The sequence below is a fragment of the Amblyomma maculatum genome, chromosome 6, assembly GCF_055883805.1.
Source record: "Amblyomma maculatum isolate TAMU_Amacu chromosome 6, ASM5588380v1, whole genome shotgun sequence".
NCBI classification, from domain to species: Eukaryota; Metazoa; Arthropoda; class Arachnida; order Ixodida; family Ixodidae; genus Amblyomma; species Amblyomma maculatum.
The window spans coordinates 106,625,315-106,647,891 of NC_139349.1; the positions used below are offsets into that span (position 1 = coordinate 106,625,315).

The window sequence follows — 22,577 nt, forward strand, 5'->3', positions numbered from 1 at the left end:
TTACGCTTCTACCAAAACGCAGCCTCTGTATGCGGTGGGGATCGAACCCGGCTCCAATGACGTTTAGTCGGGGGGCCCTAACCATTGAGCCAATCCGGCGGGGTCCATTAGGGCCCGTTTGTAACGCAACAGAAAGGCGGTGATGCAAATTGGGTACCATGTTATTTCGTTTATTGACTTGATAGCCGCATTTGTCACACCATCCGACCTAATTAAAGCGTCCAAATTCAAAAATCAGGAGAAAGCGCTTCTAGAAACGCACAACTTTAGCTTGAGTAATTTTTATCTACGTGCAAGTGTCCGAATTGGTTTCTCTTTTTTTTTTTTTTTTTAAAGTGAGGCGTTAAAGGTCAGTAACCCAGAAACTCCGTCGTCGGCACTGTGAGAGGCGCAGTGCTGGTAGGTGGTAGCTGACAGCTGACATTGCCGCACAATGATTCTTCGACGGGTTGTGTGACTTAATGAGACCACATGATATCAGGAAATAGGGATGAGGTGCAAACCCGGGTTGCTCTTTGAGGTGGGCAGGTGGAATAGGATTAAACCTTCCAATGCCGTTGGATACCAAGTCAAGCACATCTACACCTAGGGCCTCGCAGGCACGTTCCTACGGCTTGATTAAAGCGTGGCTTTACATGTCGGGTAGTCGCCTACGATATCGCCTCAAACCCTTAATTGAAGGCAGAGCTCAACTGTTTAAATAATTCCCGCATTCTGTGTAAAAAAACAACGCAGACAGTACAGTGACACAAATGTTCGGCATTACAAATTTTTAGTCAGTTGATGCTTAAGAAATTTACAAGCATTTTTTTTTTCTTAGAAGGAGCTGCCTTAGGAAATTCTAGAGACAAACATCTATTTGGTCACTGCAGGGTGATCGCTAGGTTCCTGTTACTCCGAATTGTAACTTTGTCTGCTCTAATCCAATTCCCACGACGTTTATCGTTATTTAAAAGAAAAATCTATGGACGATTACGATGCTCCCTATTGCGAAATTTGAGCGCAGCTATTTAAGCGTTTTTGCAATATACTGAGGCACAGAATTTGAGAGATGCTTGCATGCATGGATGTGCTTTTTGCTTTCTGACAAGCCAAAGAGAATTTCTCCGAAGAAGAATCGCGAGAAGGAGAATCGTGGCTCTCCTCCTCTTCTGAGAAATTCTCTTTGGGTAGTGACGCGTGACTGTCTCTCTCTTTCACTAGGTTACACCGGCAATGGCAATAACAGCGATACGGTTCAATCGGCGAACAAACGCTCAACAGCTGCCCTCTAGAACAATATACTAGCAAACAACCGAGACCCTAAACGGTATTTTCTATTCCCTGTCGACGGTTCACTGCTGCTGCGGTGTATGAACAAGGGCTGATCGCTTCCAAGAACAGCACGTGCCTACTGGATTGGCGTCATCACGGCTACCAGGCTGCATTTGGCACTTTATTTCCCTCTTAACCCATCATACCTGAAACACCTAACGGTATAAATTGTGTGCCACAAGAAAGGGAAATTTATTCACCCCGAATACTTCCAAAATACTTGCTCGAGAGAGACCACGTGAAGCAGATTTACGTTGTCACGGATACGGTGAATGAAAAATCAAGCATTTATCCAGAAAAAAAAAATAATAATAAAGCGCTCCGAGCGTATGACATTGACAGCGCCAGTACTAAAGCTCGAGGCAATAGTAATCAGCAAACAGGTGCAAGGAAAATCGGGGGCTTTGTCATGAGATAAGATAGGAGCCAACAAATACGGACATGAAGGAAAACATGGATGATTTTTTTGTGCTGATGAATGTGAAGTAATAATTAACTTTGGAGATAACTAAGTTAGATAGTAGGAAAAAACAACAACCGCACGCTACCGCTGGGATTCAAACCCACGACCACCGAATTTCGAGTTTGGTGCTGTACTACTGGGGTAAAGTGACGGCTGTTTATACTGCAACTGAAGAAATCTCCTACACTTTCCTTAGTGTTATAGCGCCTGCTGGGCACCTTACGATTAAGAATTCTTTTTTATTTAAAATTCTGTAACCTTCTTTCGCAGACGATTTGACTGAAACACACCCCGAAGCCGAACGTTCACTGTAGCAGTTCATCATTAAATCAATCAGCTATTTAGATGCGCGACCCCTATTAGAGAGTTTTAGCTTACCGTGATCCGCGATCCGCTACCGTGCTCCGCCACCGCGCGTTCCACTGCGCATGCCCAGACCCCCCTTGACGCCGACAGATGGCGCCACATACTGGATGTCGGTAGATGTCGGCACACAGACCTGCCGCTTCGGGACCAATCAGCTTGACCGCCCCGCCCACGCGCGGTAGAGAGCCACGGTGGCGGATCGCGGACCACGGTAAGCTAAATCTCTCTATTGTCTCGCCTAGTTCCTTAAAAATGGCGCCATGCCTTTTCATCACAAATATCGGTTTCCTGAACACAAACCGACATCACCTGTAACAATTAACCGTTATCAGAAGGCGCACATGTATAGCAGCCCACAGTTTGCGTTGGATATGCCACAAACAAACGAACACTTCACTTGCATTCTCCTAAAGGGTTATACCAGAAAGCCAAAAAAGTCCTTCTCGAAGTCAGTGGAGCCACTTCCAGCACTCCCAGCCATTTTCAGACTCCACACCTGGCTAAAGCTTTCGTTCTACGTACAGGCTTCGACAGCGGCTTGTATGAGCAGTTTGGTGTCGCAAGCATTTGTACGTGAACGATTTTGTGCGCTTGTTTGCGTGCGTGCGGGCATGCTTGTCTCCTTATATCTCTGTGACATGACCGTGCACCTTTGACACAATCCAGATTAGGAGACCTTGGTGAAGAGCCAGTTTTTATGTTTCGACGGTGAACGAACGGCGTAAATGAAAACAAACCAAAAAATACGCTCGTGTGTTTGACAGTGCTTCCACTTGCCAAAGACAAAATCCACAAAAGGCGCATGAAGCGCGGTTGCAAAAAAAATAATAATAAAAATGACTGAAAACAGCTGCTAACACGATTGCCGCAACGCAGCTTATTTGAGTCTCACTGCGCAGCCAGTTGCACGCTTCCCGACCAGTCCGACACATTACTCTTCGGTTCGTTCGTCACACGCCAGGGCGGAAACGGCTGTCGACCTAAATGCGATGACTCGATGCGCTGTGCACGCGTGCATCTCACACACACAGTCACACCCGATTGACAGAAAATGACGCGCTTGAAGAATCGATAAGTAGAGCAGCGCATCGCCTAGGTTTGCAAAATGTAGTCTTCTACGTATGCTTTGACGAATGAAACTGCTCGAAGAACGCAAGGGTTGAGAAAAATGTTGGTTTGTTCTCACCCCTTCTATGTCACCATTGAGTGCTGAGCAGCGCAGCCTCTGTGCACGGTGCTAGTGGTAAACCTTCGCGTATGATCTGAACGACGCCTCGAACACAAGTTTCGTATCTTAGCGCTCGACTATGGATGTCCGATAAAAGTACGGAATACTATTGAATACAAACATTGGTTCGCTCTCACCTCGAGCACAGCCGTAATGGTTAATTCTCATTGATTATCATGATTGCTTATATTACGTCCGCGCTTTCATCTACCACAGAGAAAATTTTATAAGGCATATATTTTTTGTGAGTTTGAGCATATATATGCTAATAAGGTACGTAGCACATTGTGCACATTCTTTCTTTATATTTCTGGTGGTAATGGCTCATACAACAGGAAATATAAAAACATAATTTTAAAAAGAAAACAAGTGCCGAGAATGTAAAAAAAAAATACATATAAGTGGAATCAAGGCAAGTAATGAAATGCCAGATTTCATCTAAAATTAGCTGTTTAAAGAAGACAGAATCCGCTCTGGTTGGAAAACGGCACGCTTGTCAAGGCGATTCCAGCCTGTCCTCCCAGAGAAAATAATGGAAGTTTTCGAATCAGTTATGGTGCATGCGGAAGAGTGTTATATTTTTCTCAGCCTTTTGTCTAGTTGCATATACAGAAGTGAAGGGAAGCAATTCAGTGATGTTTATCTTGTAAAGCCCATTCATTAAATGACACTAGTTTTAGCCGAGGAAAAACAAGTTGCAGTATTGACAGTATATTAGCTGTGGCTGTGAGTTCAGACATCTTGGTACTTTCTTCAGCATGACATGATTTTTGTTTTACCAGTAGTTAGCGTAAATACAGCTCTCCTTGAAACTACGCTTGATATGGAATTGCTGTCACTATAAAAAAATAAAAGTTAAATGAGATAGCAGATAGACAGAAATGTTTGTCAAACTTACTTCTAAGAACAGGGTGGTCTTATCATTCTTCCGTTATCATCGTTATCATTCCGATGTCGCGCTGGGTTGGACGAGATGGCGGAGCATGACATAGTCTGCGGGTTGACGGAACTGCAGCTCAGCTGTCGCGGTAGCCAGAATTTATCTTTGCATGAAGCAATGCAAACTTTCGCATAACTGTACTACATGCCGCTTACAACGCTATCCTAACCAACAAACTGTTCCAAGCGAGTGATTAAAGAGAACAAAGACTACTTAACAAGATGGTGCTGAGGAGGTGGTGCTCCCGGTCAGCTGATACCTATAGACTAGCGAAGCAGTACCTCAAATCGGACTTACGCCTGCTTTCGTAACAATACCTGTGTCGCGTCACTCCGCTATAGCTTGCCTATAGTTAGTTCATTTCCAACATTTACTCACTAACTCAAACTCAACAGCCATCTAGCTATAGACTGCAGGCCATAACACTGACTTTTTTCTGGTAAAATCTTATTTCGAAATGTGTGTTTGGCGTGCTTCTCACAGTCTTTTATCGGTTTAAGCCGAAACTTCCAGCCCCTATCTATAGTGCACTTAGACAGTGTGGCACTCCAACAGTCACCCGGCCGTTCTTATCAAATTTAAAGTTATAGGAGGTACAGTGCGGACTAGATCGGAATCGCCGGCGATATAATTGCCAACAGAACACGCACGCACGAAAATTCGCCGTCTCTCACGCTCGCGCCGGCGTCACCTGCCAGCACGCGCAGGAGGAGAGCCTCTCGTGCCATCATTTCACCGGCGTTATTCGGTCGGCTTTCGCAACCCGCGAAGGCGCCAGGGAATGAAGAGTTTGTCACACATAAACGTAGCAGACGCGAGCAAGCGCTTGCGAAAGCGAACGAGCAAGGACACAAGGGTCAAGCTTTTGGCAGGCCTTTACTGTTCTTTTTACTTTTGTTTTTTTCCAGGAACGCTTTATCCGAGATCAGGCCTTGGACCGAGTAGTTATAACGAAAAGCGCGAAGTGAGTGACCATGCGCCAAACCCTTCGGCCATATCAGCGACAATACGTGTAGCCACTCGGCTTGTTAACATCGTTGCAACGAGCCGTCACTCTGGCAAGCTACACCCTCCCTACTCGACCCACGATAAGCGGGCTCCGGGAAGCCAGTCATGGCCACGTGCGTGCGTGGACTATAGACGCAAGGTGTTGTCCCGTGTGTGTTTGTGTGTTAGGAAGAAAAGGGGGGGGGGGGGGGGGGGGTTATCGCGTGTAACCATGTTGTAGTGCCATCTTTTCAACTGCATGAATATTGGATCGATACTCCGAGAGGATCAGTGCACACACAAGTCACGAGCATAGAAAACTATGGGCGAGTTGGAATGGATTCATCGTAAAGCGCTCATGCCGTCAGCTGTTCCTTTTCGTCTAGTGTTTCGCGCTGCTTTACGATCCACTCATCAGTATTAACTACAAATATTGAGGGAAGATGAGCAAAAGCCTCTCAAGAAAGTCCATTTAGCCAATGGCATCGACCAACTCCCATGACGCCGCGGGTGATCCGATTAAGTTGTCCTGAACCTCCTTTCGCCTGCCACATCCTTCTTTGTCCCGCTACCAGGTCCGAAGGAATTACTCACGGGAAACCTTTCGACGCCATTGCATGACTAAAAGGTCCCTCTGGCTGTATGCGATTATATTAACCGCTAAAGAGGTTATGTAATTTAGATCAAATTATCGGATCCGCGGATCGAAACACCTTTAGATGTCTGAGCAGAAAGCTCCTAGCTCTGTTCTTCTGCAAGGTCCCCAAAGGGCGCACGCTCTGGAGATCTACACTCGAATTTATCTTTTAGTGAGCCGCACCTAAATCGAGTCCCACATAGCATTCACATTGTTTAATTCATCGTTTTCTTTGATAAGATAGATTGACGGTTTGAAGAACTACCAAGAAAAAAATGCAATTGTGATGTCGCACGTCAAAGCTAACAATACGTGCCACACCTTTCCTGCCACATGTAATACTACTGATAAATTTTTCGCTTTACGGATATGAGATAGTACGATGGTTCTAAAGACTACTAGGAACAAAAAATACAACTGTGATATCGTACGTAAAAGCTAACATTATGTGCCGCACCTTTTCTAGAGGACCGTGCTTTCGCCACGTCTAAGACTACCTATATACTATTTAACATTTGCTATACACATCTGAATGGGCATCTATGCAGCAAAACCATCCGCCGCACGGTGCAGAAACGACTACATTAATCGCGATTATTAACTTATTCTCTAAGCCACCAACTGATAAAAAAAGATTATCTCTCACCTGATTTCTTCCTTGCCGCGTAACCTAAAGGCGCAAGAAAAGAATTCGCCAGCGTTAGACATTGTTTTAAAAATCTGGGCATCATCAAAAGTAACGTTATCTACGGCACAAGCCCCAAGCCATATGAGTTTAACCACCTGAGAATAATTACCCCCTGTTCATTCAAGGCTCATATGATGAATAAAAGGGGGGTGGTCGCAATAGTATGCACTCTCTCCACAATCCTGTAAAGCATTGTGATAACGGTAACGCTTCTTAGTATCCCACCACTCCGATCAGGACTAAAAACTTGCTGTAGTACATCCCACAACAATATTTTGAAATCGCACGTTTGTAATCGGCACTATAGACGCCACAAAATAGAATTTTCAAAGTTTTTAAGTTCAGAGTACGACAACTAGTGCGTCCCCTCTGAACAAAACCCTTTCCCATTTTTGCATAAAGATAAGTCATAGATTAGAAGATAATATATATATATATATATATATATATATATATATATATATATATATATATATATATATATATATATATATATATATATATATATATATATATATATATATATATATATATGTCCATCTCGTCGTTTATAACGTACGCATTTTATGCGACGAGGGAAATACGAAGGCCATTCATGTTACAGAGTACATTCAAACTAAACCAAACAGCTAAAAGTATACAGCGCCCCATTTTGAGGACTGCCGCCTGTCTCCTTCCCTACGCATTCCTCCGACGTTAGGACCTCCCACTGGCAAAACACTTTCACATGTTTTCCATTCTTTTGTTGCTTCCTCCTCCACCCCGGTGCCAAACATGTTGAACGACGCGAGCAAGTATGCGTCTCTTTCGTGCAGTTAGCCCCTAGTCCGCGATGCAAGCGAACTTTACAGGCTTCCATCCGCGAAGCGAGATGTGTTACGGAGGAAGGTTCGGCTTCAAGAAATCTGCCGGTCTAATTTAGGCCAAAACGATGGTCGCGGCTACGTGAGACGAGTTAGTGACTCGTCGTTCATCACCAATCTGAAATGCTGCGACTTGATGTGCACAGATTCGTTAGTCTTTTCTCACTGCTGACTGCCGAACGTTTGTGCTGCGTTTATCGGCAGTTCTCGTGCCCGACCTCCACCAAGCCACCTCAAGAAGCCCGACCTTATTATCGTTAGAGGAACATGTTTAAGTTACATGTTCCAGAGCGTTGTCTTTGCCCTAAGTTTATGCTAATTGATTCTTTTGGACATGCCACTCTGATTTACGACGTGACGGAAGTACTTTGGCAAACACCAATTTATCTGGGCCTCTTTGAACTGTCAAATGAAACAGCACATTGCTAGGCGAAGATCGAAGCTCTCATCGCTATCGACCATGCTCAAAGATAAGGTGCCTGTAGGACTGCTAATTATCTTCTGGAACAGAACTGGTGAGAACGTTCGTAGCACCGCATATGCTTTTCCACTTGGCGCAGGGAAAAAGTCGTGAAAAGCTTCGTGGTCAAAGTATTTTAGGGAGACGGAGTTTTAAAAGAAACTGTATGATAAGGCACAGCAAAGGAGGCACTTCGAGTGTCACGCCGTGTCACTGCAACACGCCTTCAGAAGATGGGCCATTAATAACAATATTTCTGCGCATACAAAGCATACAAAGTTCGGGTGTTGTAAAAGCGCCGGAATTCCTTGAGCTGAAGGGCATAAGAAAATTATCTTTAGCAGTTTCAGAAACTGGTATGGTATCGTCTTGTCTAGGAGTTCGAATTCCCATTGGTCGTAACCCGCAACTGTGCTAATCTCATACGTTTAGTTAATTTGCTAGGCAGAACATTAGTTCGCCACATCTGAGATGTTTTACCTTAAACTATTGTATCTCAAACTGCATACTTTAATTTTTTTTTTTTTTTTTAAAGCACGTCGGCCCCTGACAGCGGCCGACGTGCGCGTCGCCATAGAATACAAAAGGCTGTGTTAACGAATTACGAAATGCGGAACAAATAATTGGAAAAAATAACTGCTTATAAATGCGACGTTATGTTCATTCGTTCGCTCGTTTACTTTTTTTTTTTTCTTTTTTAGGCTTGGGTCTTTACCTCGTTTCCAAAGGGACCGCTAGAACTTATCCGGAAGAAGGTGCGAAGGCTAAAGAACGTTGTAAATCTGCTGAAAAGGCCTTCTGGAAATTTTGTGTATTTGATGCCGAGTTCCGCAAGGAAAAGAGTTGTGTAGTCGATCGCTGTATTAGAAAGAATGCGGCTTTACGGCAAAATATCGGTCTCAGCCTAATGGCTTCGTAAAAGGTTACTCGAAATGCTGAAACAGGAAAACACGTGTGGTTTTAGCAGAGACCAAATGCCTTCAACGCATATAGCAGCACCAGCCTGAATTAACGCCTCTGCTGCTGCACTGAATATAAATATGGTTGTAGATTAAGAGCTCCCCAGATAGATCTGGTGATAATCATGACGAACTGATGAATCGGCAGTGATCAGTGCCGAACTCGCTTAATCTAATTTGATTGTGCTTCAGGCTGCCGGATGAAATTAGAGCTACAGAAAATGTAATGCACACTTTGCTCTGCTGTATTTACTCGTTACAGAACCCAGTAAAGTGGATATATTACCCATCAAAAACCACTACAGAAAAGATGGTTGAAGAGCGAAATCAATTCAATCATACGTGAAACCGTAGATCGTCTTGCGGTGACGAATGCCCATGGTGCATCGGTTCTTGCGCTTACTGATTTAGGAAACATCAGTGTACACCACTCGGAGTTGCACCGCTCGCAGCTCCCATGGCACCTTTCGGAGTCTTCGTCACGCTATAGCGCCCCGTATTGAATTAACAAAATTGAAATGCGTGCAGATAAAAAATATCCCTTTCGCCCTTATCGACACTCGGCGCTGCTGTAAAATGGCGTGGCAGTGAAGTGTAATCGAAGTTCAAGTGGTCTACACCGTTTCCGCTGCCGACAGCACGTGCAGTGTACGTGCATGTATAGCGAGACTCTGTAGCAAGGTTCTCTCCAATGTCTGATGCAGCATGCCAATTCTCCCATGCACTTCGGACTCCAGCGGTGTCGGCGCATTAGGCGATGTCGCGTGTGTTTACGTCGTGATCAAGAGATAAACGCCGTTGAAAAAGCGGCTACTAATTTTATCGCCTTTTATTGCTGCAATCACAACTCGGTGACGCAACGGCAGCTTGAAATCTCTCGAGAGGAACTGGCATCAAGCATGCACTTGCGTCTAAGAGCACTTGTGGCTTGCGACACATGTGTGCCCTCACGTCTCCGGCACACAGTGCGTGCGTTGCGGAACTCCGGACGAACCCAGAGACAGCGAGCGCCTTGGCGTGTGGCGCGAGTGGGAGGACGTCCCCGAGCACGCGCTCGTTTATCTCCGCCGAGAGGCCCTTTTCTGCAAAGGAACGTATATCTCGTGAGTGCGATAGGGGGAGGACGTTAGTCGACGTGGGAGCAATGACCTGCTGCTCACACACGCGGCAAAACATTTGTTTGTTTCAGTGGGTATTCGTTGCCGATGTGTAGTTCACGATGTGAACTACACACGTAGTTCACGATGTGAAGAAAGCGGAGTGTAAAAATTGGGGTGAGCGCTTAAGCTCCAGATTTGAGGGTATGACGCGGTAGCATCATATCGTTATCTCAAACGCAATCTGTAGCCTCAAGTCGTAAGTTACCACATTAAAAACGTCACAGAAACCAGTAGAGTTAAGTAAGTCGGTTTACTGGGCACTAACACAAAAACACCGGCGAACGAAGGCAAAACTGGTGAACCGACCCGCGAGCGGGCTATCCGAGCGAAGACGAGCGCGTACCAGTCTCCCGAGCTCGGCCACATGGCGGCGCCACTAAGTAATTAACATTACGACAATATTAAAGACCACGAAGCATACATACAGACCCAGCTATGCTCAAGCCGTGCGAACGCGCCTGTGTGGCTTAGAGGTAGCTCGCGTCTGACTCGCAGTCCAATGGTTCATTCGATTCCCTCCCACTCCCGTCTCATAGAAGAATTCCGAGTTGGTAGCTCCTGCCAAAGCGGCCATGTCACGTCGTCCCGTGGCGTGGTACAAGTCGCGGGGACCTATCAGTACCTTCCATGTCACCTGCCATCTCACAGAGGCACGCCCAAGATTTTCCGCTCACAAAGGCGTCAATGCTAACCCCGGATTTTTTGGAGGACGGGACCTTTAACGCTGTTAGATTAAAATCAGGATGTAACTACTGCCAGCTAATTACAGTTAACGACAATGTCGGAAACCATACTGCATACGACCTGTACGATGATGCTAGCGCCTTCTGCTCAGAATACCCCATTGAAGCAGAAGCTTCACTCCGCCAGCCAGCTCGAGCCTTCAGGGTCAGCGTCGATGGGCGCCTGAAAGAGCGCCAATTCGGATCTCTTCTTTCATATGAGAGGGTGATATCAGAATCAGCCTGCCAGAACCATTTGCATTCGCATTACCCCTACGACACGCAGGCGTGTACAGCCTCGTCCACTTCTAGCTAGAACACGGTCACTGCTTTTAAAGCAACATTGCATCCGACCCGGCCACGCAGTAATCTAAAGTGGCTGGCCATGTGAAGCAGCACATCCGTGTCTCTGTGTGCTTGCATCGCTTTGCATCGATATCTGCCTGCGTCAGATACAATGTTGCTTTAAAAGCAGTGACCGTGTTCTAGCTAGAAGTGGACGACCCTGTACATACGGCTTGGTTAAAGCGGGACTTTATATGTGGGCTGGTAGCTTCCACTCTCGCGTCATACCCTTAAAGGCTGAGCTTAAGTGTCCCCAGTAATGTAGCACCTTACACTGATAGGGCGTGATAGAGGAATAATTTAGCAGGCAAAAGAAGCTTTCGCTTCCATCTAGATATAACCAGGACTAAACCACAGCGAAATGTTTTTGCTCAAGAGACAACTCCTTACCAATTGGTTAACTTTGTGGAGTGAAACGATACTGCTGAGTAGGCAGCGCTGTATACTCCCAACAGGCCTCACATCGTTTGCCGGAGCTAGGGCTGTGCCTCCCCCCACCCCTCTCTCAGGACATATATGCTTGAGATCTATAGGTAATTCGCGTATGCGCAAGGACCACACAATGTATTTCACGATACGGGGAAAAGCAGGGATTAAATTAGATTTTTTTTTAATCTTATTAAAAAATTTACTACACAAGTTCATGTAAAGCTACCGGCGCTGAGTGCATGCACATGTGTAGATTGAATGTTCCGATAACATTAGTGCACGCTGTACACAATTCATATCTTCGTGTGCATTGGAACATGTGGAATTGCGTTGAAAACAGTTCAATATTTCTGTACTTTTGCTGTAATACGAACATTCGTGGTGCAAGGCGGCTCTTTTACCTGTGCTCTTTTCAGGGAACCAACTTTTATCTCCTGATTCAAATTGCGTGAAGAAAGAAAAAAAAAAGACTCGAAATTATTAAAAAAATTATTAGAAAAGAATTATTAGAAAAGTGTGGCCGCAAGCGCTTTGCTATGCGAAGAAATAATATTATTTTACGTTAAAGGTGTGCCCGAAATCAAACATGATAAAGAAAGAAAACTGTGCCGTAGCAGTATCCGTCGTGACACTCGGCTCACGTATCAGAAGAAAAGGCTCAGCGCGAAAAACGCTGAACAGCAAAGACGGCTTGATAAGAATTTTTTTTAACTGATATCGGGGCGGCATTTTCCACAGTGCAGCCAGCTTTATCAATACTCTACAATCAAAAACTGAAGTCCTTTTTTAAATAACTTTTTTTGCACGCTGGCTCTAGCTCGACTGATAGTTGTAGTTGCCGTCGATTGTGTATAGGTGTATTCGATTTGGGTAGGTGTGTTCTATCGTGGTAGGTGCCTCCGTTTAGGCCAGGTACATTCAACTACAGTGCCGACCGCCGCAACTACGTACAGCCCTTGAAAATATGAAAAATCGGATACGCACTGTTTTCTACTAAAATGTGCCGGTACGACAGTGAAAAGCAACTTTGTTCACGCCCTCTTCCCTATCCGCAGTTCATACCTACCGTCATGCACTTTTTTCATTGTCACAGCCCTGTGCCAACGTCCTTAGATAGAGACTAAGAACGTTGCCCTGTGCAAACGACGGCCCCTTAGGTCAGAAAGGGCGGGGGGAATCAGGGTTAGCACATCAACGAGGAATAAGCTCCACAATGGGCTGTGGCGTTCTGCTCTGTATGTGCAACGCTTCTGAGTGCTGATAACGAAACATAATTCCTCGTCCACTGCGCTCCTTGCGAGAGTGGTAAGGGAGGAACTATAGCTGCGAAACCCGCCTCAGATTGGCCCTGGGCGAGATTTGCACCTGGAGTAGAACAGGCAAATGGAAGAGCACCGTTAGCGGAGATATGAATGAAGGGCGGGTTGGAAGGGTACACGTATACCTGCCGCAAGGTCAAAGGAGGCACCCACGGACGTTTTCAGCCTCAATTATATATAGGGGGCGTCGAGCAAACGACGCGTACAGATCATAGTGAGGATAAGCGCTGCAAACGGCGATGCGATACAATTTCACAGTTTCATGTAACTCCAATGCCAAACTAGGTGTCATGTCTCGGTCGTTACAGAGTTATGGCTCTAGCAAAATCTTAAAACAAAAATAAACACTCTTAAATGGGATTTCAACAGAGCGCCGCGGTTCCTGGTAAACAGAGCGAAAAAAAAAAACATAGCTGAGGCTTAACTCTGCTAAACGCAGTCATTCGAAACGAAGCCGTGATGTAGATTGGTTTTCCTTTAGTTAGACTTAGATTTAGGCCTGAGCTAACATGGTTTTCCAGCGATTAAGTTGCCGAGACAATGTACAATGGAGTCGAGGAGCACGGCGCGGCTACAACAAGAGGCACCTGCACAACGCCTGTGTCCGTCCTTTTTTACTTTGTGTTTTGGTCTTGTTCTCAGCGATGTCCTTTAAGTACACCAGAGGGAGCATCATGCTGCATCTGCCATCACAGGTGAATTGGTGGTACAACATAGGTGGTACCGTGGTCAAGCTATATAGCCAGACTGTGACATGTAGCTGTTGGCAGGTCAAGCGGCCGGACAAGTTAACTTTGGCCGATACATGGCGTAGTGACGCTTTTGTTAATTGCGAGCTCACAGGTGGAAAAACGTACTATAATGTGCGAAAGCACTCGTTTTACGTAGTTTATCACGGTAGATAGCGCAGTTAGGTTGATGTTTTCGACGTCTTCTCGCCAGCGAAGGACACAAGTTCTGCTTTTAAGATTATGATGCGACAGCATTAATGGTTACTATTTGCCGGCTCCAGTTGCGGATCACGACGCATACTGCTGCAGCGAAGTTTTCGTGCGCTATCGTGTTTAACTGCATGTTCATTTTTTTTTTTCACATAAAACAATATACATTCCGTATAGCAAAGCACATGAAGCCACACTTCACTCTGTTAATTTCTTTAATTATTCCGTGTCTTTTTTTTTTACTCAATTTGAAACAGGAAGTAAAAACTGGTTCGCTGAAAGGAGCACAGGTAACAGAGCCGCCTCACATCACGAATGTGCATATGATAACAAAAGCAATGAAATATTGAACTGTTTTCAACGCACTTGCACATGTTACAATGCACACGTAAATGTGAAGTGTACAACGTACATTGATATTACTAGAACATTTAACCTACACATATACATTTAGTTATCACCGGTAGGAACAAGAGCCTATATCGTAATTTTTTAATAAGATTAAAAAACTGATTTCTTCTCCTCTTTTCCACGTATCGTGAAACAGATTGTGTAGCTCGTTGTGGCTACGGAATTCTCCACAGATGAACATGACGTGCTCAAAGGTAGCGCTCGGGGCCCCGCAGAGGGTGCATTCGGGTTGGTATTGGAACGGGGAGAACAGGGCCAGAAATGCTTGCAAGGGACGGGTACGAGCTTGGAGTTCTCCATGTGTTTTGGTGCGGCTTAGAAAGAGATGAGCGGGATGAAGGTTAGCACACAGTTGCTCGGTAGTGGAGTGTCATGTCATCCTATGTGAGTAAGTGAACTCTGACACTACCTGGGTCAACGGGACCCGCCGCTTGGTCGACGCGTTCGAGCACCAGTACAAGTGGGCCACCTCTTTACCGCTTTTGCATGAGTGGGCATGGTACCCACACGAGTTCAACGGGTCGGGTGGTTGAGAACTGGAGGTGAGAGTAGCTGCCCCCTAGCAAAATATTGAAGCGCGGTTCATTGTGATGGTGAGTGCAGCAGCAGCAGAAGTGATTGCAAGAGCTATGGCGGATTCCTCCGCTTCTACAGAGGTGTGGGCTCTGAAGGAGCCAGAGGTAGTGGGTTCGAGGCGGAGGGGGCTAACCGACGGCGCACAGGCCTATAGATGAGGTGGTGATAAATGCAAATTGCAAATGCAAAACTACCTTATATCTCCACTCAGTGGACACCTCAATGCCCTGTCAGCATACAGGCGAATAATAATAATAATAATAATAATAATAATAATAATAATAATAATAATAATAATAATAATAATAATAATAATAATAATAATAATAATAATAATAATAATATTAATAATAATAATAATAATAATAATAATAATAATAATAATAATAATAATAATAATAATAATAATAATAATAATCAATCAATCAATCAATCAATCTTTATTTAATGTGCGCAGGAACAACCATGTGGTCTTTGTGCTGCAGCACAAAAAAAAAATGAAAAAGCACAAACATGTTTACACACACAGAGAGAACACAAAAAAAAAGAAATAAATAATACATGAAATGAAACTGAGACGAAAAGTATCACGGAAATTAAGCAAACAATGAGTATCATCACTTATATACACAGTGAGAGAATTTTTTAGCACACCAGGAAATAAAGAAAAAAAAAAAGAACGGTAGGTAGAAGAAAAAAAAAAAAAAAAAAAAACAGATGACTGACATTGATTATAGTAATATAGAAATATACATAAAATAAACAACCATTCCAGGCGCAACAAGTGCATGGTACTTAAAACACAGGCTAGAAATACAGAATAATACAATAAAGAAGTAAAATTGAACAAGGGACAGTAAGATTCGAATATAAAGTTGAAAGTTGAAATATAAGCAAGAAACGGATAAAAAGTAGTTCAAGATACAGACAGCATTGAACAGGAGAAAAAGCAAAAAGTGAAGTAAATACAATTTAAGGCTAGAAAGTGGGAGTTATATGTGATAAAGTACTATTTAGAATACAACGCTACGAACATCCAATGTAAATGAACAGAGCGAGTTTTGGAAGATGTCAAGGTGAGGACAAAAAGAGTTAAATAACCACTGCATCCTGTCCAGAGGGGAGTGGGAATGAAGAGGAGAAACCTGAAATGGTCTGAATTCCCTCATGCTCTTTCGCGGAACGCGCAGTAGGATGTACTCTAAGAGCTGAGGGCACATAATGTGGCCATGAAGGAGTTTGTACAGAAATATGATATCAAGTCTGATACGACGGCAGTGAAGGGAAGGAAGATTCAGTTGGGCGCTCCTGGTGGAGCGAGAGGGGGAAGTTGCGAAAGGAAAGCGATAATGAAATATCCGTAAAAATTTTTTTTGTACTCTGTCAACCTTGTCCAAGTTCGATTTGCAAGTGCCATTCCAAACAACCGACGCATACTCCAAGACCGGGAGGCATATGGACAGGTACAGTTTTAGGAACGGAAGTGGAGTATGGAACTCTCTCGAAAGTCTGCAAACGAATCCGAGTGTGCGCATAGCCCGCTGAGCAATGCGTTTAGTGTGAGAGGAGAAGCTGAGGGTGCGGTCAAAAAGTACACCAAGGTCATTAATTTCATCAACCCTATCCAACAGCACAGAATTGACAGAATAATGGTAGAGAAAGCTATGTGTTTTACGAGTAAAGGACACAACCCTAGTTTTGGAAGAATTGAGGGTAAGTCGATTCATCGCACACCAATCAGAAAAAGCAGATATGTCCGATTGCAACAACACGCAATCTTGAAAAGAATGTATTACCTTGAATATTTTTATATCATCAGCATAAAGAAGAAACGAGGAGTTCTTTATCGCCGAGGAAACATCATTAATAAAAACGGAGAAGAGAAGCGGGCCTAGTACTGAACCTTGAGGAACTCCACTCGTTGCAGGGTAAACGAAAGAAGTCTGTCCATTGACACTGACAAAGCAGAAGCGATCAAGGAGATAGTTGCGTAGGAGGGCTACGAGAGAGACTTCAACGCCAGAGAGTAGAAGTTTTTCAAGAAGTAGTGAGTGAGTAACAACGTCGAAAGCTTTGCTCATATCACAGTACACAGTGTCAACCTGACCCCTCTGAAGGACTGCTGCAGAGGCATACGTCATAAACGTGACTAGGTTGGTGGAAGTAGAGCGACCCGACATGAAGCCATGTTGATTCGGTACTATGATATGTTTGAGATGGAAGGAAAGTACGCTGTGCAAAGCTAATTCGAAAAGCTTAGAGGTTGCACATAGAAGAGAAATCGGACGATAATTGGAAACATCAGTTTTGTTTCCAGACTTGAAGACAGGAAACACGCGTGCCATTTTCCACACGCGAGGAAAGGCAGCATTTTTTAAACAGTTATTAAATATGGCAGTCAGTACTGGTACGAAGATATAACTGAAGGCTTTTATTATGGCAGCTGGAATGCCATCAGGTCCAGGAGACAAAGATGGTCTCAGACGCTTAAGACTCTCAGTTATCAACTCCTCGTCAAAGAGAATGGAATTAGATAGTGCACCAGATGGGAGGCAAACGGAATCACAATGTGGATGTTTGTAAACGGAGGAAAAATGTTGTGCAAAACTGTCGGCAACATCCCGAATTTCCGAACCCTGAGAGTCAACTAAGCTGATACTTAAATCTGATTTAATGGAACGCTTGCGAACGTAACGCCAGAACTGACTAGGACGATTTGAGGCATACCTCTCTAAAGACTCAAGATAGGAGTCGTAGTCCCGCTTGTATAAGCGTTTGCAAAGAGAACGCACACGGCGAAACTCATCTGCCCAATTGTGAAACCCAGGGCGTTTCGCTTTACGATGGGCCCGTTCCTTGAGCTTTAACGCCGTTATTAGTTCCCTTGAAAACCAGGAAGGGAACTTCCTACGCGTAGGAGTATGCAAAGGTATGTACCGACGCATACCATCAAGAACTATTTCTGTAAAGCGACTGACTTGTCCATCTGAATCATTAATGTCATTTAAAAGGGACCAGTCGACGGAAGAGAAGAAATTGAAAAGACCGACATAATCACCACGTGCATACGCGAAACGGGGCGAATTCCCCACCCGATCTGAGTTAGTAGAAGGTGAGGCAGAGACAGCAGTAGTAACTAGAAGCGGAGGGTGAAATTTGTCACAGCGAGTCAGCGGTATGTCCGAACTCGAGACTCGAACACTTTCAAAATTCGATAGACAGATGTCAAGAATATTACCGCAACAGTTTTCAATGAAATTGTGTTGCTGCAAAGAGTTAAAGGCTATGAAATCAAGTAGAGCGTTACACTTACTTAATATGTAATGATTGTTGTGAGAAGAAATAAGTGAGTTCCAGTTGATACCAGGAGTATTAAAATCACCTAAAATAAGAAGTTTGTTTTTGCTATGACGGGTTATAACATGTTCGATTGAGAGCAGAACATCATCATAGGCTGAAGGAGGTAGATTCGGAGGAATGTAGAAAGCTGCAAGTAAAAGTTTTTCATGTCGATTTAAAGTGAGCTCGAGCCACACACATTCTTCAACAGTTTCCAGATCGGAACGTCGAACACACTTCACAAAACTGTCAATAGCAATGAGCACTCCACCTCCTCTTGATTTGGGACCTGTTTCAGGGCGGTCGCTACGAAAAACAGAGTAATTATTTGGAAAGAAATCATTGGAAGGAATATCACTTGACAGCCAGGTTTCGGTAACCACAACAGCGGTATAACAAGAGGACAAGACGCTAGAAAAAAATTCTGATCCCTTAGTCCGAAGACCTCGGGCGTTTTGATAATAGATATCCAAATTAGGGGCCACTGCAATTTTGCGTCAGTTCAGAGGGATGAAGCATATCGTCGTAAAGCTTCCCACGAAAGTCCTTGTATATGCAACCCATCGGCCACATCGAAGGCTCAACAAGCTTACTGTAGGATTCTTCATCAACTTCAATATGGAAGGACGAGTAGGAGTCGTACCTTGTTTTCAGCTGCCGGCAGGAAATGGGAGTAATATTCACTGATTTTAGATGGTTGGTAAGGTCTACCGATGTAGTATCGGGACTGAGTTTAGAGACGAAAATAGTCTTCGGACGCTTCTTTTGGTAAATGGCAACGTTCAGGACAGATGAGCTCGATGCGCCAGTAATGGCGCATCGAGCTCATTATTATTATTATTATAATTATTATTATTATTATTATTATTATTATTATTATTATTATTATTATTATTATTATTATTATTATTATTATTATTATTATTATTATTATTATTATTATTATTATTAAGATTCCTCCGAATCTACCTCCTTCAGCCTATGATGATGTTCTGCTCTCAATCGAACATGTTATAACCCGTCATAGCAAACACAAACTTCTTATTTTAGGTGATTTTAATACTCCTGGTATCAACTGGAACTCACTTATTTCTTCTCACAACAATCATTACATATTAAGTAAGTGTAACGCTCTACTTGATTTTATAGCCTTTAACTCTTTGCAGCAACACAATTTCATTGCAAACTGTTGCGGTAATATTCTTGACATCTGTCTATCGAATTTTGAAAGTGTTCGAGTCTCGAGTTCAGACATACCGCTGACTCGCTGTGACAAATTTCACCCTCCGCTTCTAGTTACTACTGCTCTCTCTGCCTCACCTTCTACTAATTCAGATCGGGTGGGGAATTCGCCCCGTTTCGCGTATGCACGTGGTGATTATGTCGGTCTTTTCAATTTCTTCTCTTCCGTCGACTGGTCCCTTTTAAATGACATTAATGATTCAGATGAACAAGTCAGTCGCTTTACAGAAATAGTTCTTGATGGTATGCGTCGGTACATACCTTTGCATACTCCTACGCGTAGGAAGGTCCCTTCCTGGTTTTCAAGGGAACTAATAACGGCGTTAAAGCTCAAGGAACGGGCCCATCGTAAAGCGAAACGCCCTGGGTTTCACAATTGGGCAGATGAGTTTTGCCGTGTGCGTTCTCTTTGCAAACGCTTATACAAGCGGGACTACGACTCCTATCTTGAGTCTTTAGAGAGGAATGCCTCAAATAGTCCTAGTCAGTTCTGGCGTTACGTTCGCAAGCGTTCCATTAAATCAGATTTAAGTATCAGCTTAGTTGACTCTCAGGGTTCGGAAATTCGGGATGTTGCCGACAGTTTTGCACAACATTTTTCCTCCGTTTACAAACATCCACATGGTGATTCCGTTTGCCTCCCATCTGGTGCACTATCTAATTCCATTCTCTTTGACGAGGAGTTGATAACTGAGAGTCTTAAGCGTCTGAGACCATCTTTGTCTCCTGGACCTGATGGCATTCCAGCTGCCATAATAAAAGCCTTCAGTTATATCTTCGTACCAGTACTGACTGCCATATTTAATAACTGTTTAAAAAATGCTGCCTTTCCTCGCGTGTGGAAAATGGCATGCGTGTTTCCTGTCTTCAAGTCTGGAAACAAATCTGATGTTTCCAATTATCGTCCGATTTCTCTTCTATGTGCAACCTCTAAGCTTTTCGAATTAGCTTTGCACAGCGTACTTTCCTTCCATCTCAAACATATCATAGTACCGAATCAACATGGCTTCATGTCGGGCCGCTCTACTTCTACCAACCTAGTCACGTTTATGACGTATGCCTCTGCAGCAGTCCTTCAGAGGGGTCAGGTTGACACTGTGTACTGTGATATGAGCAAAGCTTTCGACGTTGTTACTCACTCACTACTTCTTGAAAAACTTCTACTCTCTGGCGTTGAAGTCTCACTCGTAGCCCTCCTACGCAACTATCTCCTTGATCGCTTCTGCTTTGTCAGTGTCAATGGACAGACTTCTTTCGTTTACCCTGCAACGAGTGGAGTTCCTCAAGGTTCAGTACTAGGCCCGCTTCTCTTCTCCGTTTTTATTAATGATGTTTCCTCGGCAATAAAAAACTCCTCGTTTCTCCTTTATGCTGATGATATAAAAATATTCAAGGTAATACATTCTTTTCAAGATTGCGTGTTGTTGCAATCGGACATATCTGCTTTTTCTGATTGGTGTGCGATGAATCGACTTACCCTCAATTCTTCCAAAACTAGGGTTGTGTCCTTTACTCGTAAAACACATAGCTTTCTCTACCATGATTCTGTGTATTCTGTGCTGTTGGATAGGGTTGATGAAATTAATGACCTTGGTGTACTTTTTGACCGCACCCTCAGCTTCTCCTCTCACACTAACCGCATTGCTCAGCGGGCTATGCGCACACTCGGATTCGTTTGCAGACTTTCGAGAGAGTTCCATACTCCACTTCCGTTCCTAAAACTGTACCTGTCCATATGCCTGCCGGTCTTGGAGTATGCGTCGGTTGTTTGGAATGGCACTTGCAAATCGAACTTGGACAAGGTTGACAGAGTACAAAAAAAATTTTTACGGATATTTCATTATCGCTTTCCTTGCGCAACTGCGCCCAACTGAATCTTCCTTCCCTTCACTGCCGTCGTATCAGACTTGATATCATATTTCTGTACAAACTCCTTCATGGCCACATTATGTGCCCTCAGCTCTTAGAGTACATCCTACTGCGCGTTCCGCGAAAGAGCATGAGGGAATTCAGACCATTTCAGGTTTCTCCTCTTCATTCCCACTCCCCTCTGGACAGGATGCAGTGGTTATTTAACTCTTTTTGTCCTCACCTTGACATCTTCCAAAACTCGCTCTGTTCATTTACATTGGATGTTCGTAGCGTTGTATTCTAAATAGTACTTTATCACTTAAAACTCCCACTTTCTAGCCTTATATTGTATTTACTTCACTTTTTGCTTTTTCTCCTGTTCAATGCTGTCTGTATCGTGAACTACTTTTTATCCGTTTCTTACTTATATTTCAACTTTAAACTTTATATTCGAATCTTACTGCCCCTTGTTCAATTTTACTTCTTTATTGTATTATTCTGTATTTCTAGCCTGTGTTTTAAGTACCATGCACTTGTTGCGCCTGGAAGGGTTGTTTATTTTATGTATATTTCTATATTACTATAATCAATGTCAGTTATTTGTTGTTGTTTTTTTTTTCTCTTCTATCTACCGTTCTTTTTTTTTCTTTATTTCCTGGTGTGCTAAAAAATTCTTTCACTGTGTATATAAGTGATGCTACTCATTGTTTGCTTACTTTCCGTGATACTTTTCATCTGTTTCATTTCATGTATTATTTATTTCTTTTTTTGTGTTCTCTCTGTGTGTGTAAACATGTTCGTGCTTTTTCATTTTTGTTTCTTTTTTTTTACTTGTGCTGCAGCACAAAGACCACATGGTTGTTCCTGCGCACATTAAATAAAGATTGATTGATTGATTGATTATTATTATTATTATTATTATTATTATTATTATTATTATTATTATTTTTTTTTTCTTTTTTTTTTCTTTTTTTTTTTTTTTTTCCAAGATGGCGCCCAGTAAGGACGCATGTGCGCTGTGCTCCCGCCCGTTTTTTGGCAAGCAGCAGTTTTTACGATGTGCCGACTGTGCGAAGCGTGTTCACACGAAGTGCGTCACCTGGGCGGATGACGAGCTGCAACTTCTGAAGTCCGGCTCTCGGCCATTCTTGTGTAATTTGTGTGCGTCGTCGTCGTCTGACGGTGTTAGGCTTAGCGACGGTGGTGCTAGAGTCCCTGGTGCCCCGCTCCTGCCCAGCCACCCGACCGGTTTTCCCCCTTCAGCCGCGACCGGCGAACATGGCGGTGAGTTTGCCTCGCTACGGGCTCTCCTCCTCGACGCGCTTGAGGGAATCTCT

General features: G+C 43.7%; 1 protein-coding gene across 2 annotated transcripts in view; it reads right to left on the reverse strand.

The window, feature by feature from the left end:
• The window catches only part of BEAF-32 (Boundary element-associated factor of 32kD), a 65,089-nt gene that overhangs the window by 28,874 nt on the left and 13,638 nt on the right, over positions 1-22,577 (reverse strand). The window contains exon 2 of one of the 2 annotated variants that reach the window (XM_084607238.1): positions 6,582-6,605. The exons of the other annotated variant lie outside the window; for it this stretch is intronic. Coding sequence (XP_084463364.1) covers positions 6,582-6,605 — 24 coding nt within the window. The remainder of the gene's footprint in view (positions 1-6,581; positions 6,606-22,577) is intronic. 2 annotated transcript variants of the gene reach the window in all.